This window comes from Neoarius graeffei, chromosome 5 (assembly GCF_027579695.1).
Source record: "Neoarius graeffei isolate fNeoGra1 chromosome 5, fNeoGra1.pri, whole genome shotgun sequence".
Classification (NCBI taxonomy): domain Eukaryota; kingdom Metazoa; phylum Chordata; class Actinopteri; order Siluriformes; family Ariidae; genus Neoarius; species Neoarius graeffei.
The window spans coordinates 111,813,152-111,838,750 of NC_083573.1; the positions used below are offsets into that span (position 1 = coordinate 111,813,152).

Here is a 25,599-nt window from a genome sequence, read left to right on the forward strand (position 1 = left end):
AATCAGACGGGCGAAGGGTGTGAGAGAAGGAGAAGGAGGTGGGGAGGGCTGCAGGTGAAATCCAGGTCTCTGTCAGTGCAAAGGCGTGGAGGGGCAGGAAGGAGGCGTGGCCAGAGATGAAGTCAGCCTTCTGTGTGGCAGACTGGCAGCTCCATAGTCCAGCAGCGATCCAGAAGGCAGCTGAAGGGGAGATGAAGCTGCGGAGGCACTGTCCTTGTGGGGGGCCATAATGATGAAGTGCCTTTTGTGGGTGAGAGAACAAACAGGAATGGAGTCGAGACACATGATGAGCAGGTTATGAGAGATGTAGGAGACGGGGAGAGATTTTGGGAAGGAGCGTCACTCGAAACCACACTAAAAGCCCAGCTAATTGGCAAATAAAAACAGCTGATTGCTCACGCAATCAAAACTGATGGGCAAATCCCGTCGAGTAACAAAGCAGATGTAAACACAAGCAGCAGCAGCAGCAGCACACACACCTAACAATCACCAGGTGAGCAGAGAATTCAACAGGGACAAGCAGCAGATAAACACAGTACTCCCATCACAGAAACAACTGGCGGAACACACAAAACTCACAGCGGTTGCCCAGTTTGTCAATCAGGAATCCTGCCAAGATCACCACTACAGCATTTCTGTAAAACAAACACACACATTTAACCACAGCTCCATGTCAGTGTGTGTGTGTGTGTGTTCACACTCACGTCCACGCGTAGACGGCGTACAGCAGATTGTACTCCTGTGGGGTCATACCGAGTCCCTCCACACACGCCGTCCCATTCCTCAGCGTGGAGTTCACACACGTCAGGTTCTGCCACAGACAGAGAGAGAGAGAGAGAGAGAGTCAGAGAAAGGGAGTGTGTGTGTGTGTGTGTGTGAGAGAGAGAGAGAGAGAGAGAGAGAGAGAGAGAGAGAGAGAGAGAGTGTGTGTGTGTGAGAGAGTGTGTGTGTGTCTCACCCCCTGGAACTGTTGCTGAAGGACACTGGGGATGTCGAAGCAGAAGTATGAGCCGAATGTCAGCATGCAGTTAAAGAACAGCACCACGAACCGGTAGTGCGCTGCACACACACACACACACACACACACACACACACGGTATCAGTTGGCCCCTACCCCACAGCACCCTACAGACTGCACTACATGTGTAAAGGTCTGAGCCCAAACCCCGCCCCGTTCCCCACGCCGGGACACCACAGAGAGAAACCCGGCCCCGTTCCCCACGCCGGGACACCACAGAGAGAAACCCGGCCCCGTTCCCCACGCCGGGACACCACAGAGAGAAACCCGGCCCCGTTCCCCACGCCGGGACACCACAGAGAGAAACCCGGCCCCGTTCCCCACGCCGGGACACCACAGAGAGAAACCCGGCCCCGTTCCCCACGCCGGGACACCACAGAGAGAAACCCGGCCCCGTTCCCCACGCCGGGACACCACAGAGAGAAACCCGGCCCCGTTCCCCACGCCGGGACACCACAGAGAGAAACCCGGCCCCGTTCCCCACGCCGGGACACCACAGAGAGTAACCCGGCCCCGTTCCCCACGCCGGGACACCACAGAGAGAAAGCCGGCACCGTTCCGCACGCCGGGACACTACAGAGAGAAACCCGGCCCCGTTCCCCACGCCGGGACACTACAGAGAGTAACCCGGCCCCGTTCCCCACGCCGGGACACTACAGAGAGTAACCCGGCCCCGTTCCCCACGCCGGGACACTACAGAGAGTAACCCGGCCCCGTTCCCCACGCCGGGACACTACAGAGAGAAACCCGGCCCCGTTCCCCACGCCGGGACACTACAGAGAGAAACCCGGCCCCGTTCCCCACGCCGGGACACTACAGAGAGTAACCCGGCCCCGTTCCTCACGCCGGCACACTACAGAGAGAAACCCGGCCCCGTTCCCCACGCCGGGACACTACAGAGAGTAACCCGGCCCCGTTCCCCACGCCGGGACACTACAGAGAGTAACCCGGCCCCGTTCCTCACGCCGGCACACTACAGAGAGTAACCCGGCCCCGTTCCCCACGCCGGGACACTACAGAGAGTAACCCGGCCCCGTTCCCCACGCCGGGACACTACAGAGAGTAACCCGGCCCCGTTCCCCACGCAGGGACACTACAGAGTGTAACCCGGCCCCGTTCCCCACGCAGGGACACTACAGAGAGTAACCCGGCCCCGTTCCCCACGCAGGGACACTACAGAGAGTAACCCGGCCCCGTTCCTCACGCCGGGACACTACAGAGAGTAACCCGGCCCCGTTCCTCACGCCGGGACACTACAGAGAGAAACCCGGCCCCGTTCCCCACGCCGGGACACCACAGAGAGAAACCCGGCCCCGTTCCCCACGCCGGGACACCACAGAGAGAAACCCGGCCCCGTTCCCCACGCCGGGACACCACAGAGAGTAACCCCGCCCCGTTCCCCACGCCGGGACACCACAGAGAGTAACCCCGCCCCGTTCCCCACGCCGGGACACCACAGAGAGAAACCCGGCCCCGTTCCCCGCGCCGGGACACCACAGAGAGAAACCCGGCCCCGTTCCCCGCGCCGGGACACCACAGAGAGAAACCCGGCCCCGTTCCCCGCGCCGGGACACCACAGAGAGAAACCCGGCCCCGTTCCCCACGCCGGGACACCACAGAGAGTAACCCGGCCCCGTTCCCCGCGCCGGGACACCACAGAGAGAAACCCGGCCCCGTTCCCCACGCCGGGACACCACAGAGAGTAACCCGGTCCCGTTCCCCACGCCGGGACACCACAGAGAGAAACCCGGCCCCGTTCCCCACGCCGGGACACCACAGAGAGTAACCCGGTCCCGTTCCCCACGCCGGGACACCACAGAGAGTAACCCGGCCCCGTTCCCCACGCCGGGACACCACAGAGAGTAACCCGGCCCCGTTCCCCGCGCCGGGACACCACAGAGAGAAACCCGGGCCCCAGGGCTCGAAATTAACTTTTTTTCTTTGTGTCCCCCAGTGGTCCCGAATTCTGTGTTGTATTGTCCCGAATGGAAGCAATAGTGTCCCCATTTTTTTCCTCTCTGAAATAACCAGTGGTTAATATTATCATATGAAGTTACTATTACATTTGTAACTATGCGATTTTGAACCCTTTATATTTTTACAATAAGTCACAAGACAGAAGTGACACATGTCCTATACATCTACTTCAAAATTAGTTATTGCATTTTCAGTTTATTAAACTTTGGCGATCTCACTGTATGAATAGATACCTGTTTATTTAAAGGGGCCAACTAGCTCGTTCAGAAAATGTTTCAACTCCCTACATCTGCAGTACACTTTAGTTGAAAATAAGACCCCTTTCATGTTCATTTCATCTACTTATACCTCAAATATCTGTTGGCACTTATAAGGCCAACTTATAATTTTCACCATTACCGTTATCCATTTTTATGAACTTTCCGTTATCCATTACCGTTATCCATTTTATGAACTTTCCGTTATCCATTTTTATGAACTTTCGCTGCCGAAACGTGGGTGCAAATGTTAGCAACATCAACATAGTGCCAGGTCCGAGCCGAGTTGTGCTGCTGACTGACTAAACTTTCTGAATGAGAAAGACACCAAGAAAACTCACTTATTCTGTTGAACGGTATCTTCCGTCAATATCATCCACATCATTCCTGTTGTATTTTATAACGTGTCTAACAGTGTTCATTAAGTTCATTCAGTTGCTAGCGTTGCCTGCAGACCAGGCGATGACACTTTGGATCCTGAAGGTCCCGGAGACGTTATGTCTGGGCTTTCAGTTTCTTCCCCGCGGTCGGTCCGCTTCAACCACTTAAGCATTTTTGTTCTGGCAAGAGTCGGTGCAGCGTGTGCGGTAGCAATTCCATTCCAAGTCCATATAATGCGGACTCCGGCCGAAGATTCAAGAACAGAATGCGCTGCTCTGTAGCCTACGGATGCAGGTGCATCGAAAGTGTAGCTACTACGTATTTTTCGCTGTTAACGTTTTAAAATTAAAATTGACAAATTAGGTGAATGTCTACGTACGGTTTACGGCTTTGTAAATAATATTAATGTAGAACTTTTTTTCTAGATCCATTTTTTTCCATTGTCCCGGGATTGTCCCAGATATGATAATTTTCTGTCCCGATGACTTTTTTATGGTCCCCGGGACGTCGGGACACCGTTAGTTTCGAGCGCTGCCGGCCCCGTTCCCTGCGCCGGGACACTACAGAGAGTAACCCGGCCCCGTTCCCAGCGCCGGGACACTACAGAGAGTAACCCGGCCCCGTTCCCCACGCCGGGACACTACAGAGAGAAACCCGGCCCCGTTCCACACGCCGGGACACTACAGAGAGAAACCTGGCCCCGTTCCCCACGCCGGGACACTACAGAGAGAAACCCGGCCCCGTTCCCCACGCCGGGACACCACAGAGAGTAACCCGGCCCCGTTCCCCACGCCGGGACACCACAGAGAGAAACCCGGCCCCGTTCCCCACGCCGGGACACCACAGAGAGAAACCCGGCCCCGTTCCCCACGCCGGGACCCCACAGAGAGTAACCCGGCCCCGTTCCCCACGCCGGGACACCACAGAGAGAAACCCGGCCCCGTTCCCCACGCCGGGACACCACAGAGAGAAACCCGGCCCCGTTCCCCACGCCGGGACGCTACAGAGAGTAACCCGGCCCCGTTCCCCGCGCCGGGACACCACAGAGAGTAACCCGGCCCCGTTCCCCACGCCGGGAGGCCACAGAGAGTAACCCGGCCCCGTTCCCCACGCCGGGAGGCCGCAGAGAATAACCCTTTCCCGTTCCCCACGCCGGGACGCCGCAGAGAGTAACCCGGCCCCGTTCCCCACGCAGGGACGCCGCAGAGAGTAACCCGGCCCCGTTCCCTACGCAGGGACGCTACAGAGAGAAACCCGGCCCCGTTCCACACGCCGGGACAATACAGAGAGAAACCCGGCCCCGTTCCCCACGCCGGGAGGCTACAGAGAGTAACCCGGCCCCGTTCCCCACGCCGGGACGCCACAGAGAGAAACCCGGCCCCGTTCCCCACGCCGGGAGGCTACAGAGAGTAACCCGGCCCCGTTCCCCACGCCGGGACACCACAGAGAGTAACCCGGCCCCGTTCCCCACGCCGGGACGCCGCAGAGAGTAATCCGGCCCCGTTCCCCACGCCGGGACGCCGCAGAGAGTAATCCGGCCCCGTTCCCCACGCCGGGACGCCGCAGAGAATAACCCTGCCCCGTTCCCCACGCCGGGACGCCGCAGAGAGTAAACCGGCCCCGTTCCCCACGCAGGGACGCCGCAGATAGTAACCCTGCCCCGTTCCCCACGCCGGGACACCTCAGAGAGTAACCCGGCCCCGTTCCCCACGCAGGGACACCACAGAGAATAACCCGGCCCCGTTCCCCACGCAGGGACACCACAGAGAGTAACCCGGCCCCGTTCCCCACGCCGGGACACCGCAGAGAGTAACCCGGCCCCGGTCCCCACGCTGGGACACCTCAGAGAGTAACCCGGCCCCGTTCCCCACGCAGGGACACCACAGAGAGTAACCCGGCCCCGTTCCCCACGCAGGGACGCCGCAGAGAGTAACCCGGCCCCGTTCCCCACGCCGGGACGCCGCAGAGAGTAACCCGGCCCCGGTCCCCACGCCGGGACGCCGCAGAGAATAACCCTGCCCCGTTCCCCACGCCGGGACGCCGCAGAGAGTAACCCGGCCCCGTTCCCCACGCAGGGACGCCGCAGAGAGTAACCCTGCCCCGTTCCCCACGCCGGGACACCTCAGAGAGTAACCCGGCCCGGTTCCCCACGCAGGGACGCCACAGAGAGTAACCCGGCCCCGTTCCCCACGCCGGGACACCTCAGAGAGTAACCCGGCCCCGTTCCCCACGCAGGGACGCCACAGAGAGTAACCCGGCCCCGTTCCCCACGCCGGGACGCCGCAGAGAGTAACCCGGCCCCGGTCCCCACGCAGGGACGCCGCAGAGAATAACCCTGCCCCGTTCCCCACGCCGGGACGCCGCAGAGAGTAACCCGGCCCCGTTCCCCACGCAGGGACGCCGCAGAGAGTAACCCTGCCCCGTTCCCCACGCCGGGACACCTCAGAGAGTAACCCAGCCCCGTTCCCCACGCAGGGACACCACAGAGAGTAACCCGGCCCCGTTCCCCACGCAGGGACACCGCAGAGAGTAACCCGGCCCCGTTCCCCACGCCGGGACGCCGCAAAGAATAACCCTGCCCCGTTCCCCACGCCGGGACGCCGCAGAGAGTAACCCGGCCCCGTTCCCCACACAGGGACGCCGCAGAGAGTAACCCTGCCCCGTTCCCCACGCCGGGACACCTCAGAGAGTAACCCGGCCCGGTTCCCCACGCAGGGACACCACAGAGAGTAACCCGGCCCCGTTCCCCACGCCGGGACGCCACAGAGAGTAACCCGGCCCCGGTCCCCACGCCGGGACGCCACAGAGAGAAACCCGGCCCCGTTCCCCACGCCGGGACACCACAGAGAGTAACCCGGCCCCGTTCCCCACGCCGGGACACCACAGAGAGTAACCCGGCCCCGTTCCCCACGCCGGGACACCACAGAGAGTAACCCGGCCCCGTTCCCCACGCCGGGACACCACAGAGAGTAACCCGGCCCCGTTCCCCACGCCGGGACACCACAGAGAGTAACCCGGCCCCGTTCCCCACGCCGGGACACCACAGAGAGAAACCCGGCCCCGTTCCCCACGCCGGGACACCACAGAGAGAAACCCGGCCCCGTTCCCCACACCGGGACCCCACAGAGAGAAACCCGGCCCCGTTCCCCACGCCGGGACACCGCAGAGAGAAACCCGGCCCCGTTCCCCACGCCGGGACTCTGCAGAGAGTAACCCGGCCCCGTTCCCCACGCCGGGACCCCACAGAGAGTAACCCGGCCCCGTTCCCCACGCCGGGACACCACAGAGAGAAACCCGGCCCCGTTCCCCACGCCGGGAAACCACAGAGAGAAACCCGGCCCCGTTCCCCACGCCGGGACACCGCAGAGAGAAACCCGGCCCCGTTCCCCACGCCGGGACTCTGCAGAGAGTAACCCGGCCCGGTTCCCCACGCCGGGACCCCACAGAGAGTAACCCGGCCCCGTTCCCCACGCCGGGACACCACAGAGAGAAACCCGGCCCCGTTCCCCACGCCGGGACACCACAGAGAGAAACCCGGACCCGTTCCCCACGCCGGGACACCACAGAGAGAAACCCGGCCCCGTTCCCCACGCCGGGACACCACAGAGAGAAACCCGGCCCCGTTCCCCACGCCGGGACTCTGCAGAGAGTAACCCGGCCCCATTCCCCACGCAGGGACGCTACAGAGAGTAACCCGGCCCCGTTCCCCGCGCCGGGACACCACAGAGAGTAACCCGGCCCCGTTCCCCACGCCGGGAGGCCACAGAGAGTAACCCGGCCCCGTACCCCACGCCGGGAGGCCGCAGAGAATAACCCTTTCCCGTTCCCCACGCCGGGACGCCGCAGAGAGTAACCCGGCCCCGTTCCCCACGCAGGGACGCCGCAGAGAGAAACCCGGCCCCGTTCCCTACGCAGGGACGCTACAGAGAGAAACCCGGCCCCGTTCCACACGCCGGGACAATACAGAGAGAAACCCGGCCCCGTTCCCCACGCCGGGAGGCTACAGAGAGTAACCCGGCCCAGTTCCCCACGCCGGGACGCCACAGAGAGAAACCCGGCCCCGTTCCCCACGCCGGGAGGCTACAGAGAGTAACCCGGCCCCGTTCCCCACGCCGGGACACCACAGAGAGTAACCCGGCCCCGTTCCCCACGCCGGGACACCGCAGAGAGTAACCCGGCCCCGTTCCCCACGCCGGGACGCCGCAGAGAGTAATCCAGCCCTGTTCCCCACGCCGGGACGCCGCAGAGAATAACCCTGCCCCGTTCCCCACGCCGGGACGCCGCAGAGAGTAAACCGGCCCCGTTCCCCACGCAGAGACGCCGCAGATAGTAACCCTGCCCCGTTCCCCACGCCGGGACGCCGCAGAGAGTAACCCGGCCCCGTTCCCCACGCAGGGACGCCGCAGAGAGTAACCCTGCCCCGTTCCCCACGCCGGGACACCTCAGAGAGTAACCCGGCCCCGTTCCCCACGCAGGGACACCACAGAGAGTAACCCGGCCCCGTTCCCCACGCAGGGACACCACAGAGAGTAACCCGGCCCCGTTCCCCACGCCGGGACACCACAGAGAGTAACCCGGCCCCGTTCCCCACGCCGGGACGCTACAGAGAGAAACCCGGCCCCGTTCCCCACGCCGGGACACCACAGAGAGTAACCCGGCCCCGTTCCCCACGCCGGGACACCGCAGAGAGTAACCCGGCCCCGTTCCCCACGCCGGGACGCCGCAAAGAATAACCCTGCCCCGTTCCCCACGCCGGGACGCCGCAGAGAGTAACCCGGCCCCGTTCCCCACGCCGGGACACCGCAGAGAGTAACCCGGCCCCGTTCCCCACGCCGGGACGCCGCAAAGAATAACCCTGCCCCGTTCCCCACGCCGGGACACCTCAGAGAGTAACCCGGCCCCGTTCCCCACGCAGGGACACCACAGAGAGTAACCCGGCCCCGTTCCCCACGCAGGGACGCCGCAGAGAGTAACCCGGCCCCGTTCCCCACGCAGGGACGCCGCAGAGAGTAACCCTGCCCCGTTCCCCACGCCGGGACACCTCAGAGAGTAACCCGGCCCCGTTCCCCACGCAGGGACACCACAGAGAGTAACCCGGCCCCGGTCCCCACGCCGGGACGCCACAGAGAGTAACCCGGCCCCGTTCCCCACGCCGGGACGCCACAGAGAGTAACCCGGCCCCGGTCCCCACGCCGGGACGCCACAGAGAGAAACCCGGCCCCGTTCCCCACGCCGGGACGCCACAGAGAGTAACCCGGCCCCGTTCCCCACGCCGGGACGCCACAGAGAGTAACCCGGCCCCGTTCCCCACGCCGGGACGCCACAGAGAGTAACCCGGCCCCGTTCCCCACGCCGGGACACCACAGAGAGTAACCCGGCCCCGTTCCCCACGCCGGGACACCGCAGAGAGAAACCCGGCCCCGTTCCCCACGCCGGGACACCGCAGAGAGAAACCCGGCCCCGTTCCCCACGCCGGGACCCCGCAGAGAGAAACCCGGCCCCGTTCCCCACGCCGGGACACCGCAGAGAGAAACCCGGCCCCGTTCCCCACGCCGGGACTCTGCAGAGAGTAACCCGGCCCCGTTCCCCACGCAAGGACGCTACAGAGAGTAACCCGGCCCCGTTCCCCGCGCCGGGACACCACAGAGAGTAACCCGGCCCCGTTCCCCGCGCCGGGACACCACAGAGAGTAACCCGGCCCCGTTCCCCACGCCGGGACCCCGCAGAGAGAAACCCGGCCCCGTTCCCCACGCCAGGACACCGCAGAGAGAAACCCGGCCCCGTTCCCCACGCCGGGACTCTGCAGAGAGTAACCCGGCCCCGTTCCCCACGCCGGGACTCTGCAGAGAGTAACCCGGCCCCGTTCCCCACGCAGGGACGCTACAGAGAGTAACCCGGCCCCGTTCCCCGCGCCGGGACACCACAGAGAGTAACCCGGCCCCGTTCCCCACGCCGGGAGGCTACAGAGAGTAACCCGGCCCCGTTCCCCACGCCGGAACGCTACAGAGAGAAACCCGGCCACGTTCCCCACGCCGGGACAATACAGAGAGAAACCCGGCCACGTTCCCCACGCCGGGACAATACAGAGAGAAACCCGGCCCCGTTCCCCACGCCAGGAGGCTACAGAGAGAAACCCGGCCCCGTTCCCCACGCCGGGAGGCTACAGAGAGAAACCCGGCCCCGTTCCCCACGCCGGGAGGCTACAGAGAGAAACCCGGCCCCGTTCCCCACGCCGGGACGCTGCAGAGAGTAACCCGGCCCCGTTCCCCACGCAGGGACGCTACAGAGAGTAACTCGGCCCCGTTCCCCACGCAGGGACGCCGCAAAGAATAACCCTGCCCCGTTCCCCACGCCGGGACGCCGCAGAGAGTAACCCGGCCCCGTTCCCCACGCCGAGACACCGCAGAGAGTAACCCGGCCCCGTTGCCCACGCCAGGACACCGCAGAGAGAAACCCGGCCCCGTTCCCCACGCCGGGACACCGCAGAGAGAAACCCGGCCCCGTTCCCCACGCCGGGACACCGCAGAGAGTAACCCGGCCCCGTTCCCCACGCCGGGACACCGCAGAGAGTAACCCGGCCCCGTTCCCCACGCCGAGACACCGCAGAGAGTAACCCGGCCCCGTTCACCACGCAGGGACGCTAGAGAGAGTAACCCGGCCCCGTTCCCCACGCCGGGACACCGCAGAGAGTAACCCGGCCCCGTTCCCCACGCCGGGACACCGCAGAGAGTAACCCGGCCCCGTTCCCCACGCCGGGACGCCGCAGAGAATAACCCTGCCCCGTTCCCCACGCCGGGACGCCGCAGAGAGTAACCCGGCCCCGTTCCCCACGCAGGGACGCCGCAGAGAGTAACCCGGCCCCGTTCCCCACGCAGGGACGCTACAGAGAGAAACCCGGCCACGTTCCCCACGCCGGGACAATACAGAGAGAAACCCGGCCCCGTTCCCCACGCCGGGAGGCTACAGAGAGAAACCCGGCCCCGTTCCCCACGCCGGGAGGCTACAGAGAGAAACCCGGCCCCGTTCCCCACGCCGGGAGGCTACAGAGAGAAACCCGGCCCCGTTCCCCACGCCGGGACGCTGCAGAGAGTAACCCGGCCCCGTTCCCCACGCAGGGACGCTACAGAGAGTAACTGGGCCCCGTTCCCCACGCAGGGACGCTACAGAGAGTAACCCGGCCCCGTTCCTCACGCCGGGACGCTACAGAGAGAAACCCGGCCCCGTTCCCCACGCCGGGATTATACAGAGAGTAACCCGGCCCCGTTCCCCACGCAGGGACACCGCAGAGAGTAACCCGGCCCCGTTCCCCACGCAGGGACACCGCAGAGAGTAACCCGGCCCCGTTCCCCACGCAGGGACGCTACAGAGAGAAACCCGGCCCCGTTCCCCACGCCGGGACAATACAGAGAGAAACCCGGCCCCGTTCCCCATGCCGGGAGGCTACAGAGAGAAACCCGGCCCCGTTCCCCACGCCGGGACGCTGCAGAGAGTAACCCGGCCCCGTTCCCCACGCAGGGACGCTACAGAGAGTAACTCGGCCCCGTTCCCCACGCAGGGACGCTACAGAGAGTAACCCGGCCCCGTTCCTCACGCCGGGACGCTACAGAGAGAAACCCGGCCCCGTTCCCCACGCCGGGATTATACAGAGAGTAACCCGGCCCCGTTCCCCACGCAGGGACACCGCAGAGAGTAACCCGGCCCCGTTCCCCACGCAGGGACACCGCAGAGAGTAACCCTGCCCCGTTCCCCACGCCGGGACACCGCAGAGAGTAACCCGGCCCCGTTCCCCACGCCGGGACACCGCAGAGAGTAACCCTGCCCCGTTCCCCACGCCGGGACACCTCAGAGAGTAACCCTGCCCCGTTCCCCACGCCGGGACACCTCAGAGAGTAACCCGGCCCCGTTCCCCACGCAGGGACACCACAGAGAGTAACCCGGCCCCGTTCCCCACGCAGGGACACCACAGAGAGTAACCCGGCCCCGTTCCCCACGCCGGGACACCACAGAGAGTAACCCGGCCCCGTTCCCCACGCCGGGACACCACAGAGAGAAACCCGGCCCCGTTCCCCACGCCGGGACGCCACAGAGAGAAACCCGGCCCCGTTCCCCACGCCGGGACGCCGCAAAGAGTAACCCGGCCCCGTTCCCCACGCAGGGACGCTACAGAGAGTAACCCGGCCCCGTTCCCCGCGCCGGGACACCACAGAGAGTAACCCGGCCCCGTTCCCCACGCCGGGAGGCTACAGAGAGTAACCCGGCCCCGTTCCCCACGCCGGGAGGCTACAGAGAGTAACCCGGCCCCGTTCCCCACGCCGGGACGCTGCAGAGAGTAACCCGGCCCCGTTCCCCACGCAGGGACGCTACAGAGAGTAACCCGGCCCCGTTCCCCGCGCCGGGACACCACAGAGAGTAACCCGGCCCCGTTCCCCACGCCGGGAGGCTACAGAGAGTAACCCGGCACCGTTCCCCACGCCGGGAGGCTACAGAGAGTAACCCGGCCCCGTTCCCCACGCCGGGACGCTGCAGAGAGTAACCCGGCCCCGTTCCCCACGCAGGGACGCTACAGAGAGTAACTCGGCCCCGTTCCCCACGCAGGGACGCTACAGAGAGAAACCCGGCCCCGTTCCCCACGCAGGGACGCTACAGAGAGTAACCCGGCCCCGTTCCCCGCGCCGGGACACCACAGAGAGTAACCCGGCCCCGTTCCCCGCGCCGGGACACCACAGAGAGTAACCCGGCCCCGTTCCCCGCGCCGGGAGGCTACAGAGAGTAACCCGGCCCCGTTCCCCACGCCGGGACGCGGCAGAGAGTAACCCGGCCCCGTTCCCCACGCAGGGACGCTACAGAGAGTAACCCGGCCCCGTTCCCCGCGCCGGGACACCGCAGAGAGTAACCCAGCCCCGTTCCCCACGCCGGGAGGCTACAGAGAGTAACCCGGCCCCGTTCCCCACGCCGGGAGGCTACAGAGAGTAACCCGGCCCCGTTCCCCACGCCGGGACGCTGCAGAGAGTAACCCGGCCCCGTTCCCCACGCAGGGACGCTACAGAGAGTAACTCGGCCCCGTTCCCCGCGCCGGGACACCGCAGAGAGTAACCCAGCCCCGTTCCCCACGCCGGGAGGCTACAGAGAGTAACCCGGCCCCGTTCCCCACGCCGGGAGGCTACAGAGAGTAACCCGGCCCCGTTCCCCACGCCGGGAGGCTACAGAGAGTAACCCGGCCCCGTTCCCCACGCCGGGAGGCTACAGAGAGTAACCCGGCCCCGTTCCCCACGCCGGGACGCTGCAGAGAGTAACCCGGCCCCGTTCCCCACGCCGGGACGCTGCAGAGAGTAACCCGGCCCCGTTCCCCACGCAGGGACGCCGCAGAGAGTAACCCGGCCCCGTTCCCCGCGCCGGGACACCGCAGAGAGTAACCCAGCCCCGTTCCCCACGCCGGGAGGCTACAGAGAGAAACCCGGCCCCGTTCCCCACGCCGGGACGCTACAGAGAGAAACCCGGCCCCGTTCCTCACGCCGGGACGCTACAGAGAGAAACCCGGTCCCGTTCCCCACGCCGGGACGCTGCAGAGAGTAACCCGGCCCCGTTCCCCACGCCGGGAGGCTACAGAGAGTAACCCGGCCCCGTTCCCCACGCCGGGAGGCTACAGAGAGTAACCCGGCCCCGTTCCCCACGCCGGGACGCTGCAGAGAGTAACCCGGCCCCGTTCCCCACGCAGGGACGCTACAGAGAGTAACCCGGCCCCGTTCCCCGCGCCGGGACACCGCAGAGAGTAACCCAGCCCCGTTCCCCACGCCGGGAGGCTACAGAGAGTAACCCGGCCCCGTTCCCCACGCCGGGAGGCTACAGAGAGTAACCCGGCCCCGTTCCCCACGCCGGGAGGCTACAGAGAGTAACCCGGCCCCGTTCCCCACGCCGGGAGGCTGCAGAGAGTAACCCGGCCCCGTTCCCCACGCCGGGACGCTGCAGAGAGTAACCCGGCCCCGTTCCCCACGCCGGGACGCTGCAGAGAGTAACCCGGCCCCGTTCCCCACGCCGGGACGCTGCAGAGAGTAACCCGGCCCCGTTCCCCACGCCGGGAGGCTACAGAGAGTAACCCGGCCCCGTTCCCCACGCCGGGAGGCTACAGAGAGTAACCCGGCCCCGTTCCCCACGCCGGGAGGCTACAGAGAGTAACCCGGCCCCGTTCCCCACGCCGGGAGGCTGCAGAGAGTAACCCGGCCCCGTTCCCCACGCCGGGACGCTGCAGAGAGTAACCCGGCCCCGTTCCCCACGCCGGGACGCTGCAGAGAGTAACCCGGCCCCGTTCCCCACGCCGGGACGCTGCAGAGAGTAACCCGGCCCCGTTCCCCACGCCGGGACGCTGCAGAGAGTAACCCGGCCCCGTTCCCCACGCAGGGACGCCGCAGAGAGTAACCCGGCCCCGTTCCCCGCGCCGGGACACCGCAGAGAGTAACCCGGCCCCGTTCCCCGCGCCGGGACACCGCAGAGAGTAACCCAGCCCCGTTCCCCACGCCGGGAGGCTACAGAGAGAAACCCGGCCCCGTTCCCCACGCCGGGACGCTACAGAGAGAAACCCGGCCCCGTTCCTCACGCCGGGACGCTACAGAGAGAAACCCGGTCCCGTTCCCCACGCCGGGACGCTGCAGAGAGTAACCCGGCCCCGTTCCCCACGCCGGGAGGCTACAGAGAGTAACCCGGCCCCGTTCCCCACGCCGGGACGCTGCAGAGAGTAACCCGGCCCCGTTCCCCACGCAGGGACGCTACAGAGAGTAACTCGGCCCCGTTCCCCACGCAGGGACGCTACAGAGAGTAACTCGGCCCCGTTCCCCACGCAGGGACGCTACAGAGAGAAACCCGGCCCCGTTCCCCACACCGGGACGCTACAGAGAGAAACCCGGCCCCGTTCCCCACGCCGGGACGCTACAGAGAGAAACCCGGCCCCGTTCCTCACGCCGGGACGCTACAGAGAGAAACCCGGTCCCGTTCCCCACGCCGGGACGCTGCAGAGAGTAACCCGGCCCCGTTCCCCACGCAGGGACGCTACAGAGAGTAACCCGGCCCCGTTCCTCACGCCGGGACGCTACAGAGAGAAACCCGGCCCCGTTCCCCACGCCGGGACGCTACAGAGAGTAACCCGGTCCCGTTCCCCACGCCGGGACGCTGCAGAGAGTAACCCGGCCCCGTTCCCCACGCAGGGACGCTACAGAGAGTAACCCGGCCCCGTTCCTCACGCCGGGACGCTACAGAGAGAAACCCGGCCCCGTTCCCCACGCCGGGACGCTACAGAGAGTAACCCGGCCCCGTTCCCCACGCCGGGACGCTGCAGAGAGTAACCCGGCCCCGTTCCCCACGCCGGGACGCTGCAGAGAGTAACCCGGCCCCGTTCCCCACGCAGGGACGCTACAGAGAGTAACCCGGCCCCGTTCCCCACGCAGGGACGCTACAGAGAGTAACCCGGCCCCGTTCCTCACGCCGGGACACTACAGAGAGAAACCCGGCCCCGTTCCCCACGCCGGGACGCTACAGAGAGAAACCCGGCCCCGTTCCCCACGCCGGGACGCTACAGAGAGAAACCCGGTCCCGTTCCCCACGCCGGGACGCTGCAGAGAGTAACCCGGCCCCGTTCCCCACGCAGGGACGCTACAGAGAGTAACCCGGCCCCGTTCCCCACGCAGGGACGCTACAGAGAGTAACCCGGCCCCGTTCCCCACGCAGGGACGCTACAGAGAGTAACCCGGCCCCGTTCCTCATGCCGGGACGCTACAGAGAGAAACCCGGGCCCGTTCCCCACGCCGGGACGCTACAGAGAGAAACCCGGCCCCGTTCCCCACGCCGGGACGCTACAGAGAGAAACCCGGTCCCGTTCCCCACGCCGGGACGCCGCAGAGAGTAACCCGGCCCCGTTCCCCACGCAGGGACGCTACAGAGAGTAACTCGGCCCCGTTCCCCACGCCGGGACACCACAGAGAGAAACCCGGCCCCGTTCCCCACGCCGGGACACCACAGAGAGAAACCCGGCCCCGTTCCCCACGCCGGGACACCACAGAGAGAAACCCGGCCCCGTTCCCCACGCCGGGACACCACAGAGAGAAACCCGGCCCCGTTCCCCACGCCGGGATTATACAGAGAGAAACCCGGCCCCGTTCCCCACGCCGGGATTATACAGAGAGAAACCCGGCCCCGTTCCCCACGCCGGGACAATACAGAGAGAAACCCGGCCCCGTTCCCCACGCCGGGAGGCTACAGAGAGAAACCCGGCCCCGTTCCCCACGCCGGGACGCTGCAGAGAGTAACCCGGCCCCGTTCCCCACGCAGGGATGCTACAGAGAGTAACTCGGCCCCGTTCCCCACGCAGGGACGCTACAGAGAGTAACCCGGCCCCGTTCCTCACGCCGGGACGCTACAGAGAGAAACCCGGCCCCGTTCCCCACGCCGGGATTATACAGAGAGTAACCCGGCCCCGTTCCCCATGCAGGGACACCGCAGAGAGTAACCCGGCCCCGTTCCCCACGCAGGGACACCGCAGAGAGTAACCCTGCCCCGTTCCCCACGCCGGGACACCGCAGAGAGTAACCCGGCCCCGTTCCCCACGCCGGGACACCGCAGAGAGTAACCCTGCCCCGTTCCCCACGCCGGGACACCTCAGAGAGTAACCCTGCCCCGTTCCCCACGCCGGGACACCTCAGAGAGTAACCCGGCCCCGTTCCCCACGCAGGGACACCACAGAGAGTAACCCGGCCCCGTTCCCCACGCCGGGACACCACAGAGAGTAACCCGGCCCCGTTCCCCACGCCGGGACACCACAGAGAGAAACCCGGCCCCGTTCCCCACGCCGGGACACCACAGAGAGAAACCCGGCCCCGTTCCCCACGCCGGGACCCCACAGAGAGAAACCCGGCCCCGTTCCCCACGCCGGGACACCACAGAGAGAAACCCGGCCCCGTTCCCCACGCCGGGACGCTGCAGAGAGTAACCCGGCCCCGTTCCCCACGCAGGGACGCTACAGAGAGTAACCCGGCCCCGTTCCCCACGCCGGGACACCACAGAGAGAAACCCGGCCCCGTTCCCCACGCCGGGACACCACAGAGAGAAACCCGGCCCCGTTCCCCACGCCGGGACACTACAGAGAGTAACCCGGCCCCGTTCCCCACGCCGGGACACTACAGAGAGTAACCCGGCCCCGTTCCCCACGCAGGGACGCTACAGAGAGAAACCCGGCCCCGTTCCCCAAGCCGGGACAATACAGAGAGAAACCCGGCCACGTTCCCCACGCCGGGACAATACAGAGAGAAACCCGGCCCCGTTCCCCACGCCGGGAGGCTACAGAGAGAAACCCGGCCCTGTTCCCCACGCCGGGAGGCTACAGAGAGAAACCCGGCCCCGTTCCCCACGCCGGGACGCTGCAAAGAGTAACCCGGCCCCGTTCCCCACGCAGGGACGCTACAGAGAGTAACTCGGCCCCGTTCCCCACGCAGGGACGCTACAGAGAGTAACCCGGCCCCGTTCCTCACGCCGGGACGCTACAGAGAGAAACCCGGCCCCGTTCCCCACGCCGGGATTATACAGAGAGAAACCCGGCCCCGTTCCCCACGCCGGGATTATACAGAGAGAAACCCGGCCCCGTTCCCCACGCCGGGACAATACAGAGAGAAACCCGGCCCCGTTCCCCACGCCGGGAGGCTACAGAGAGAAACCCGGCCCCGTTCCCCACGCCGGGACGCTGCAGAGAGTAACCCGGCCCCGTTCCCCACGCAGGGATGCTACAGAGAGTAACTCGGCCCCGTTCCCCACGCAGGGACGCTACAGAGAGTAACCCGGCCCCGTTCCTCACGCCGGGACGCTACAGAGAGAAACCCGGCCCCGTTCCCCACGCCGGGATTATACAGAGAGTAACCCGGCCCCGTTCCCCATGCAGGGACACCGCAGAGAGTAACCCGGCCCCGTTCCCCACGCAGGGACACCGCAGAGAGTAACCCTGCCCCGTTCCCCACGCCGGGACACCGCAGAGAGTAACCCGGCCCCGTTCCCCACGCCGGGACACCGCAGAGAGTAACCCTGCCCCGTTCCCCACGCCGGGACACCTCAGAGAGTAACCCTGCCCCGTTCCCCACGCCGGGACACCTCAGAGAGTAACCCGGCCCCGTTCCCCACGCAGGGACACCACAGAGAGTAACCCGGCCCCGTTCCCCACGCCGGGACACCACAGAGAGAAACCCGGCCCCGTTCCCCACGCCGGGACACCTCAGAGAGTAACCCTGCCCCGTTCCCCACGCCGGGACACCTCAGAGAGTAACCCGGCCCCGTTCCCCACGCCGGGACACCACAGAGAGAAACCCGGCCCCGTTCCCCACGCCGGGAGGCTACAGAGAGAAACCCGGCCCCGTTCCCCACGCCGGGACGCTGCAGAGAGTAACCCGGCCCCGTTCCCCACGCAGGGATGCTACAGAGAGTAACTCGGCCCCGTTCCCCACGCAGGGACGCTACAGAGAGTAACCCGGCCCCGTTCCTCACGCCGGGACGCTACAGAGAGAAACCCGGCCCCGTTCCCCACGCCGGGATTATACAGAGAGTAACCCGGCCCCGTTCCCCATGCAGGGACACCGCAGAGAGTAACCCTGCCCCGTTCCCCACGCCGGGACACCTCAGAGAGAAACCCGGCCCCGTTCCCCACGCCGGGACACCACAGAGAGAAACCCGGCCCCGTTCCCCACGCCGGGACACCACAGAGAGAAACCCGGCCCCGTTCCCCACGCCGGGACCCCACAGAGAGAAACCCGGCCCCGTTCCCCACGCCGGGACACCGCAGAGAGAAACCCGGCCCCGTTCCCCACGCCGGGACGCTGCAGAGAGTAACCCGGCCCCGTTCCCCACGCAGGGACGCTACAGAGAGTAACCCGGCCCCGTTCCCCGCGCCGGGACACCACAGAGAGTAACCCGGCCCCGTTCCCCACGCCGGGAGGCTACAGAGAGTAACCCGGCCCCGTTCCCCACGCCGGGACGCTGCAGAGAGTAACCCGGCCCCGTTCCCCACGCAGGGACGCTACAGAGAGTAACCCGGCCCCGTTCCCCGCGCCGGGACACCACAGAGAGTATCCCGGCCCCGTTCCCCACGCCGGGAGGCTACAGAGAGTAACCCGGCACCGTTCCCCACGCCGGGAGGCTACAGAGAGTAACCCGGCCCCGTTCCCCACGCCGGGATTATACAGAGAGTAACCCGGCCCCGTTCCCCATGCAGGGACACCGCAGAGAGTAACCCGGCCTCGTTCCCCACGCAGGGACACCGCAGAGAGTAACCCTGCCCCGTTCCCCACGCCGGGACACCGCAGAGAGTAACCCGGCCCCGTTCCCCACGCCGGGACACCGCAGAGAGTAACCCTGCCCCGTTCCCCACGCCGGGACACCTCAGAGAGTAACCCGGCCCCGTTCCCCACGCAGGGACACCACAGAGAGTAACCCGGCCCCGTTCCCCACGCCGGGACACCACAGAGAGTAACCCGGCCCCGTTCCCCACGCCGGGACACCACAGAGAGAAACCCGGCCCCGTTCCCCACGCCGGGAGGCTACAGAGAGTAACCCGGCACCGTTCCCCACGCCGGGAGGCTACAGAGAGTAACCCGGCCCCGTTCCCCACGCCGGGACGCTGCAGAGAGTAACCCGGCCCCGTTCCCCACGCAGGGACGCTACAGAGAGTAACTCGGCCCCGTTCCCCAGGCAGGGACGCTACAGAGAGAAACCCGGCCCCGTTCCCCACGCAGGGACGCTACAGAGAGTAACCCGGCCCCGTTCCCCGCGCCGGGACGCCACAGAGAGTAACCCGGCCCCGTTCCCCACGCCGGGAGGCTACAGAGAGTAACCCGGCCCCGTTCCCCACGCCGGGACGCCGCAGAGAGTAACCCGGCCCCGTTCCCCACGCAGGGACGCCGCAGAGAGTAACCCGGCCCCGTTCCCCGCGCCGGGACGCTGCAGAGAGTAACCCGGCCCCGTTCCCCACGCCGGGACACCACAGAGAGAAACCCGGCCCCGTTCCCCACGCCGGGACACCACAGAGAGAAACCCGGCCCCGTTCCCCACGCCGGGACACCACAGAGAGAAACCCGGCCCCGTTCCCCACGCCGGGACACCACAGAGAGTAACCCGGCCCTGTTCCCCACGCCGGGACACCACAGAGAGTAACCCGGCCCCGTTCCCCACGCCGGGACACTACAGAGAGTAACCCGGCCCCGTTCCCCACGCAGGGACGCTACAGAGAGAAACCCGGCCACGTTCCCCACGCCGGGACAATACAGAGAGAAACCCGGCCACGTTCCCCACGCCGGGACAATACAGAGAGAAACCCGGCCCCGTTCCCCACGCCGGGAGGCTACAGAGAGAAACCCGGCCCCGTTCCCCACGCCGGGATTATACAGAGAGAAACCCGGCCCCGTTCCCCACGCCGGGATTATACAGAGAGAAACCCGGCCCCGTTCCCCACGCCGGGACAATACAGAGAGAAACCCGGCCCCGTTCCCCACGCCGGGAGGCTACAGAGAGAAACCCGGCCCCGTTCCCCACGCCGGGACGCTGCAGAGAGTAACCCGGCCCCGTTCCCCACGCAGGGATGCTACAGAGAGTAACTCGGCCCCGTTCCCCACGCAGGGACGCTACAGAGAGTAACCCGGCCCCGTTCCTCACGCCGGGACGCTACAGAGAGAAACCCGGCCCCGTTCCCCACGCCGGGATTATACAGAGAGAAACCCGGCCCCGTTCCCCACGCCGGGACACCACAGAGAGAAACCCGGCCCCGTTCCCCACGCCGGGACACCACAGAGAGAAACCCGGCCCCGTTCCCCACGCCGGGACACCACAGAGAGTAACCCGGCCCCGTTCCCCACGCCGGGACACCACAGAGAGTAACCCGGCCCCGTTCCCCACGCCGGGACACTACAGAGAGTAACCCGGCCCCGTTCCCCACGCAGGGACGCTACAGAGAGAAACCCGGCCACGTTCCCCACGCCGGGACAATACAGAGAGAAACCCGGCCACGTTCCCCACGCCGGGACAATACAGAGAGAAACCCGGCCCCGTTCCCCACGCCGGGAGGCTACAGAGAGAAACCCGGCCCCGTTCCCCACGCCGGGATTATACAGAGAGAAACCCGGCCCCGTTCCCCACGCCGGGATTATACAGAGAGAAACCCGGCCCCGTTCCCCACGCCGGGACAATACAGAGAGAAACCCGGCCCCGTTCCCCACGCCGGGAGGCTACAGAGAGAAACCCGGCCCCGTTCCCCACGCCGGGACGCTGCAGAGAGTAACCCGGCCCCGTTCCCCACGCAGGGATGCTACAGAGAGTAACTCGGCCCCGTTCCCCACGCAGGGACGCTACAGAGAGTAACCCGGCCCCGTTCCTCACGCCGGGACGCTACAGAGAGAAACCCGGCCCCGTTCCCCACGCCGGGATTATACAGAGAGTAACCCGGCCCCGTTCCCCATGCAGGGACACCGCAGAGAGTAACCCGGCCCCGTTCCCCACGCAGGGACACCGCAGAGAGTAACCCTGCCCCGTTCCCCACGCCGGGACACCGCAGAGAGTAACCCGGCCCCGTTCCCCACGCCGGGACACCGCAGAGAGTAACCCTGCCCCGTTCCCCACGCCGGGACACCTCAGAGAGTAACCCTGCCCCGTTCCCCACGCCGGGACACCTCAGAGAGTAACCCGGCCCCGTTCCCCACGCAGGGACACCACAGAGAGTAACCCGGCCCCGTTCCCCACGCCGGGACACCACAGAGAGTAACCCGGCCCCGTTCCCCACGCCGGGACACCACAGAGAGAAACCCGGCCCCGTTCCCCACGCCGGGACACCACAGAGAGAAACCCGGCCCCGTTCCCCGCGCCGGGACGCCACAGAGAGTAACCCGGCCCCGTTCCCCACGCCGGGAGGCTACAGAGAGTAACCCGGCCCCGTTCCCCACGCCGGGACGCCGCAGAGAGTAACCCGGCCCCGTTCCCCACGCAGGGACGCTACAGAGAGTAACCCGGCCCCGTTCCTCACGCCGGGACGCTACAGAGAGAAACCCGGCCCCGTTCCCCACGCCGGGATTATACAGAGAGAAACCCGGCCCCGTTCCCCACGCCGGGATTATACAGAGAGAAACCCGGCCCCGTTCCCCACGCCGGGATTATACAGAGAGAAACCCGGCCCCGTTCCCCACGCCGGGACAATACAGAGAGAAACCCGGCCCCGTTCCCCACGCCGGGAGGCTACAGAGAGAAACCCGGCCCCGTTCCCCACGCCGGGACGCTGCAGAGAGTAACCCGGCCCCGTTCCCCACGCAGGGATGCTACAGAGAGTAACTCGGCCCCGTTCCTCACGCCGGGACGCTACAGAGAGAAACCCGGCCCCGTTCCCCACGCCGGGATTATACAGAGAGTAACCCGGCCCCGTTCCCCATGCAGGGACACCGCTGAGAGTAACCCGGCCCCGTTCCCCACGCAGGGACACCGCAGAGAGTAACCCTGCCCCGTTCCCCACGCCGGGACACCGCAGAGAGTAACCCTGCCCCGTTCCCCACGCCGGGACACCGCAGAGAGTAACCCTGCCCCGTTCCCCACGCCGGGACACCTCAGAGAGTAACCCGGCCCCGTTCCCCACGCCGGGACACCTCAGAGAGTAACCCGGCCCCGTTCCCCACGCAGGGACACCACAGAGAGTAACCCGGCCCCGTTCCCCACGCCGGGACACCACAGAGAGTAACCCGGCCCCGTTCCCCACGCCGGGACACCACAGAGAGAAACCCGGCCCCGTTCCCCACGCCGGGACACCACAGAGAGAAACCCGGCCCCGTTCCCCACGCCGGGACACCACAGAGAGAAACCCGGCCCCGTTCCCCACGCCGGGACACCACAGAGAGAAACCCGGCCCCGTTCCCCACGCCGGGACGCTGCAGAGAGTAACCCGGCCCCGTTCCCCACGCAGGGACGCTACAGAGAGTAACCCGGCCCTGTTCCCCGCGCCGGGACACCACAGAGAGTAACCCGGCCCCGTTCCCCACGCCGGGAGGCTACAGAGAGTAACCCGGCCCCGTTCCCCACGCTGGGACGCTGCAGAGAGTAACCCGGCCCCGTTCCCCACGCAGGGACGCTACAGAGAGTAACCCGGCCCCGTTCCCCGCGCCGGGACACCACAGAGAGTATCCCGGCCCCGTTCCCCACGCCGGGAGGCTACAGAGAGTAACCCGGCACCGTTCCCCACGCCGGGAGGCTACAGAGAGTAACCCGGCCCCGTTCCCCACGCAGGGACGCTACAGAGAGAAACCCGGCCCCGTTCCCCACGCAGGGACGCTACAGAGAGTAACCCGGCCCCGTTCCCCGCGCCGGGACGCCACAGAGAGTAACCCGGCCCCGTTCCCCGCGCCGGGACGCCACAGAGAGTAACCCGGCCCCGTTCCCCACGCCGGGAGGCTACAGAGAGTAACCCGGCCCCGTTCCCCGCGCCGGGACGCCACAGAGAGTAACCCGGCCCCGTTCCCCACGCCGGGAGGCTACAGAGAGTAACCCGGCCCCGTTCCCCACGCCGGGACGCCGCAGAGAGTAACCCGGCCCCGTTCCCCACGCAGGGACGCCGCAGAGAGTAACCCGGCCCCGTTCCCCGCGCCGGGACACCGCAGAGAGTAACCCGGCCCCGTTCCCCACGCCGGGAGGCTACAGAGAGTAACCCGGCCCCGTTCCCCACGCCGGGACGCTACAGAGAGAAACCCGGCCCCGTTCCCCACGCCGGGACGCTACAGAGAGAAACCCGGCCCCGTTCCCCACGCCAGGACGCTACAGAGAGAAACCCGGCCCCGTTCCTCACGCCGGGACGCTACAGAGAGAAACCCGGTCCCGTTCCCCACGCCGGGACGCTGCAGAGAGTAACCCGGCCCCGTTCCCCACGCCGGGACGCTACAGAGAGTAACCCGGTCCCGTTCCCCACGCCGGGACACTACAGAGAGTAACCCGGTCCCGTTCCCCACGCCGGGACACTACAGAGAGTAACCCGGCCCCGTTCCCCACGCCGGGACACTACAGAGAGTAACCCGGCCCCGTTCCCCACGCCGGGACACTACAGAGAGTAACCCGGCCCCGTTCCCCACGCCGGGACACTACAGAGAGTAACCCGGCCCCGTTCCCCACGCCGGGACACTACAGAGAGTAACCCGGCCCCGTTCCCCACGCCGGGACACTACAGAGAGTAACCCGGCCCCGTTCCCCACGCCGGGACACTACAGAGAGAAACCCGGCCCCGTTCCCCACGCCGGGACACTACAGAGAGTAACCCGGCCCCGTTCCCCACGCCGGGACACTACAGAGAGTAACCCGGCCCCGTTCCCCACGCCGGGACACTACAGAGAGTAACCCGGCCCCGTTCCCCACGCCGGGACACTACAGAGAGTAACCCGGTCCCGTTCCCCACGCTGGGACACTACAGAGAGGAGCATTCAGGAGGAGAAGCTGCTCTGCTGTGCAGGCTGTGAGGAACAATGAGGAGTTGCATCATTACTCCTTGGACAAGCTAAATCACTCTGCGCCCTATTTAGTGCACTAAATAACCAATTAGCACTTTCACTCAGAAACTTTAATAACAATTTAAAATCACATTGAGTCTGAGAGGATTTAACCCGCTGAGTAAAATCAGAGACATTACTGTACCTCTCTCCGCCGCGCTCGCCATGTCAGAGGGAGAGAGAGAGAGACAGACTGAGTGCACACTCCGCTCTCCGGGGTTTGTTGTGAGTTTAGAGTGTGTGTGTGTGTGTGTGAAAGTGTGTGTAGTCTCCGCTCTCTCCGGGATTTGTTGTGAGTTTAGAGTGAGAGTGTGTGTGTGTGTGAAAGTGTGTGTAGTCTCCGCTCTCTCCGGGATTTGTTGTGAGTTTAGAGTGAGAGTGTGTGTGTGTGAAAGTGTGTGTAGTCTCCGCTCTCTCCGGGATTTGTTGTGAGTTTAGAGTGAGAGTGTGTGTGTGTGTGTGAAAGTGTGTGTAGTCTCCGCTCTCTCCGGGATTTGTTGTGAGTTTAGAGTGAGAGTGTGTGTGTGTGTGTGTGAAAGTGTGTGTAGTCTCCGCTCTCTCCGGGATTTGTTGTGAGTTTAGTTCTGCGCAGCCGCACAACGCTCAAAACACAGCGCGTGCACAGCGCTCCTCAGTCACATTCAAAGTCACATGACTTGCCCGAGTCTGTTGCTGTTTGAGCGCGCGCTGAGTCAGCACCGAGCGCTGATTGGCTGAGCGGCGCTCTGACCGGAAGCAGAATGGAAAGCGCGCGGACAGAGCCACTTCAGTGTGATGATGTAATGTCGCCTGGCGAGCTGAGTGAAGGTGAATCTTCATTCCGGCCTCGATCCGGAGACAGTTCCGACAGGGGGGAGGAGCAACCCGCTGTCTGTCAGACTGTCTCTGACCAATCAGCGCAACAGTGACTGTGACGCAGTCAGAGCGACAGAAAGCAGTGGGGGAGGCCATGAAATAAATACTTTTTCAAAATGCGTATTAATTAATAAACAGGTTCTAGATATTAAGGAGTTTGGAGATAATGACCACAAGTTTGGAGTCTGTACCACATACTTAACATACACTCATTTTTTTTCCCCAAGTGTTTTTCAAGGGTTTGCTTAAACTGTTTTTGAGAGTTTTTATTTAGTGGTGTTTGGTGAAATAATTTCCCTTAAATTTAAAATAACGGGAAAATAAGAAACAATCAAAAAGTAATGTTTCAAAGCTGTTTATTAATTCTTCGTACTGCACAAACTAGCCCCATCCTTTTGGCTACGAGCGGAGCAGCTGGTAGATCAGACTTTTGCCATAGCCGGTCGGCAAAACAGCGAAAACGTCCTTGTTGAAAAGGAATGAGCGGAGAGCCTCTTCCTGCTCATGTTTCAACCAAAACTCCAAGTCTAATTCTTCTAAAACTGATTCCAAAGCAGAGTCAAACGCGCGCTGTTCACTAGCCGTAGCC

At 65.7% G+C, this 25,599-nt stretch overlaps 1 protein-coding gene across 1 annotated transcript in view; it reads right to left on the minus strand.

The window, feature by feature from the left end:
- The window catches only part of mfsd1l (major facilitator superfamily domain containing 1-like), a 50,653-nt gene extending 25,660 nt beyond the window's left edge, over window positions 1-24,993 (minus strand). The window contains exons 1-4 of the mRNA XM_060922771.1: window positions 24,301-24,993; window positions 959-1,059; window positions 705-811; window positions 580-635 (exon numbers count right to left, since the gene is read on the minus strand). Coding sequence (XP_060778754.1) covers window positions 580-635; window positions 705-811; window positions 959-1,059; window positions 24,301-24,322 — 286 coding nt within the window. The 5' untranslated portion in view covers window positions 24,323-24,993. The remainder of the gene's footprint in view (window positions 1-579; window positions 636-704; window positions 812-958; window positions 1,060-24,300) is intronic.
- Between the last annotated feature and the right edge of the window lie 606 nt (window positions 24,994-25,599).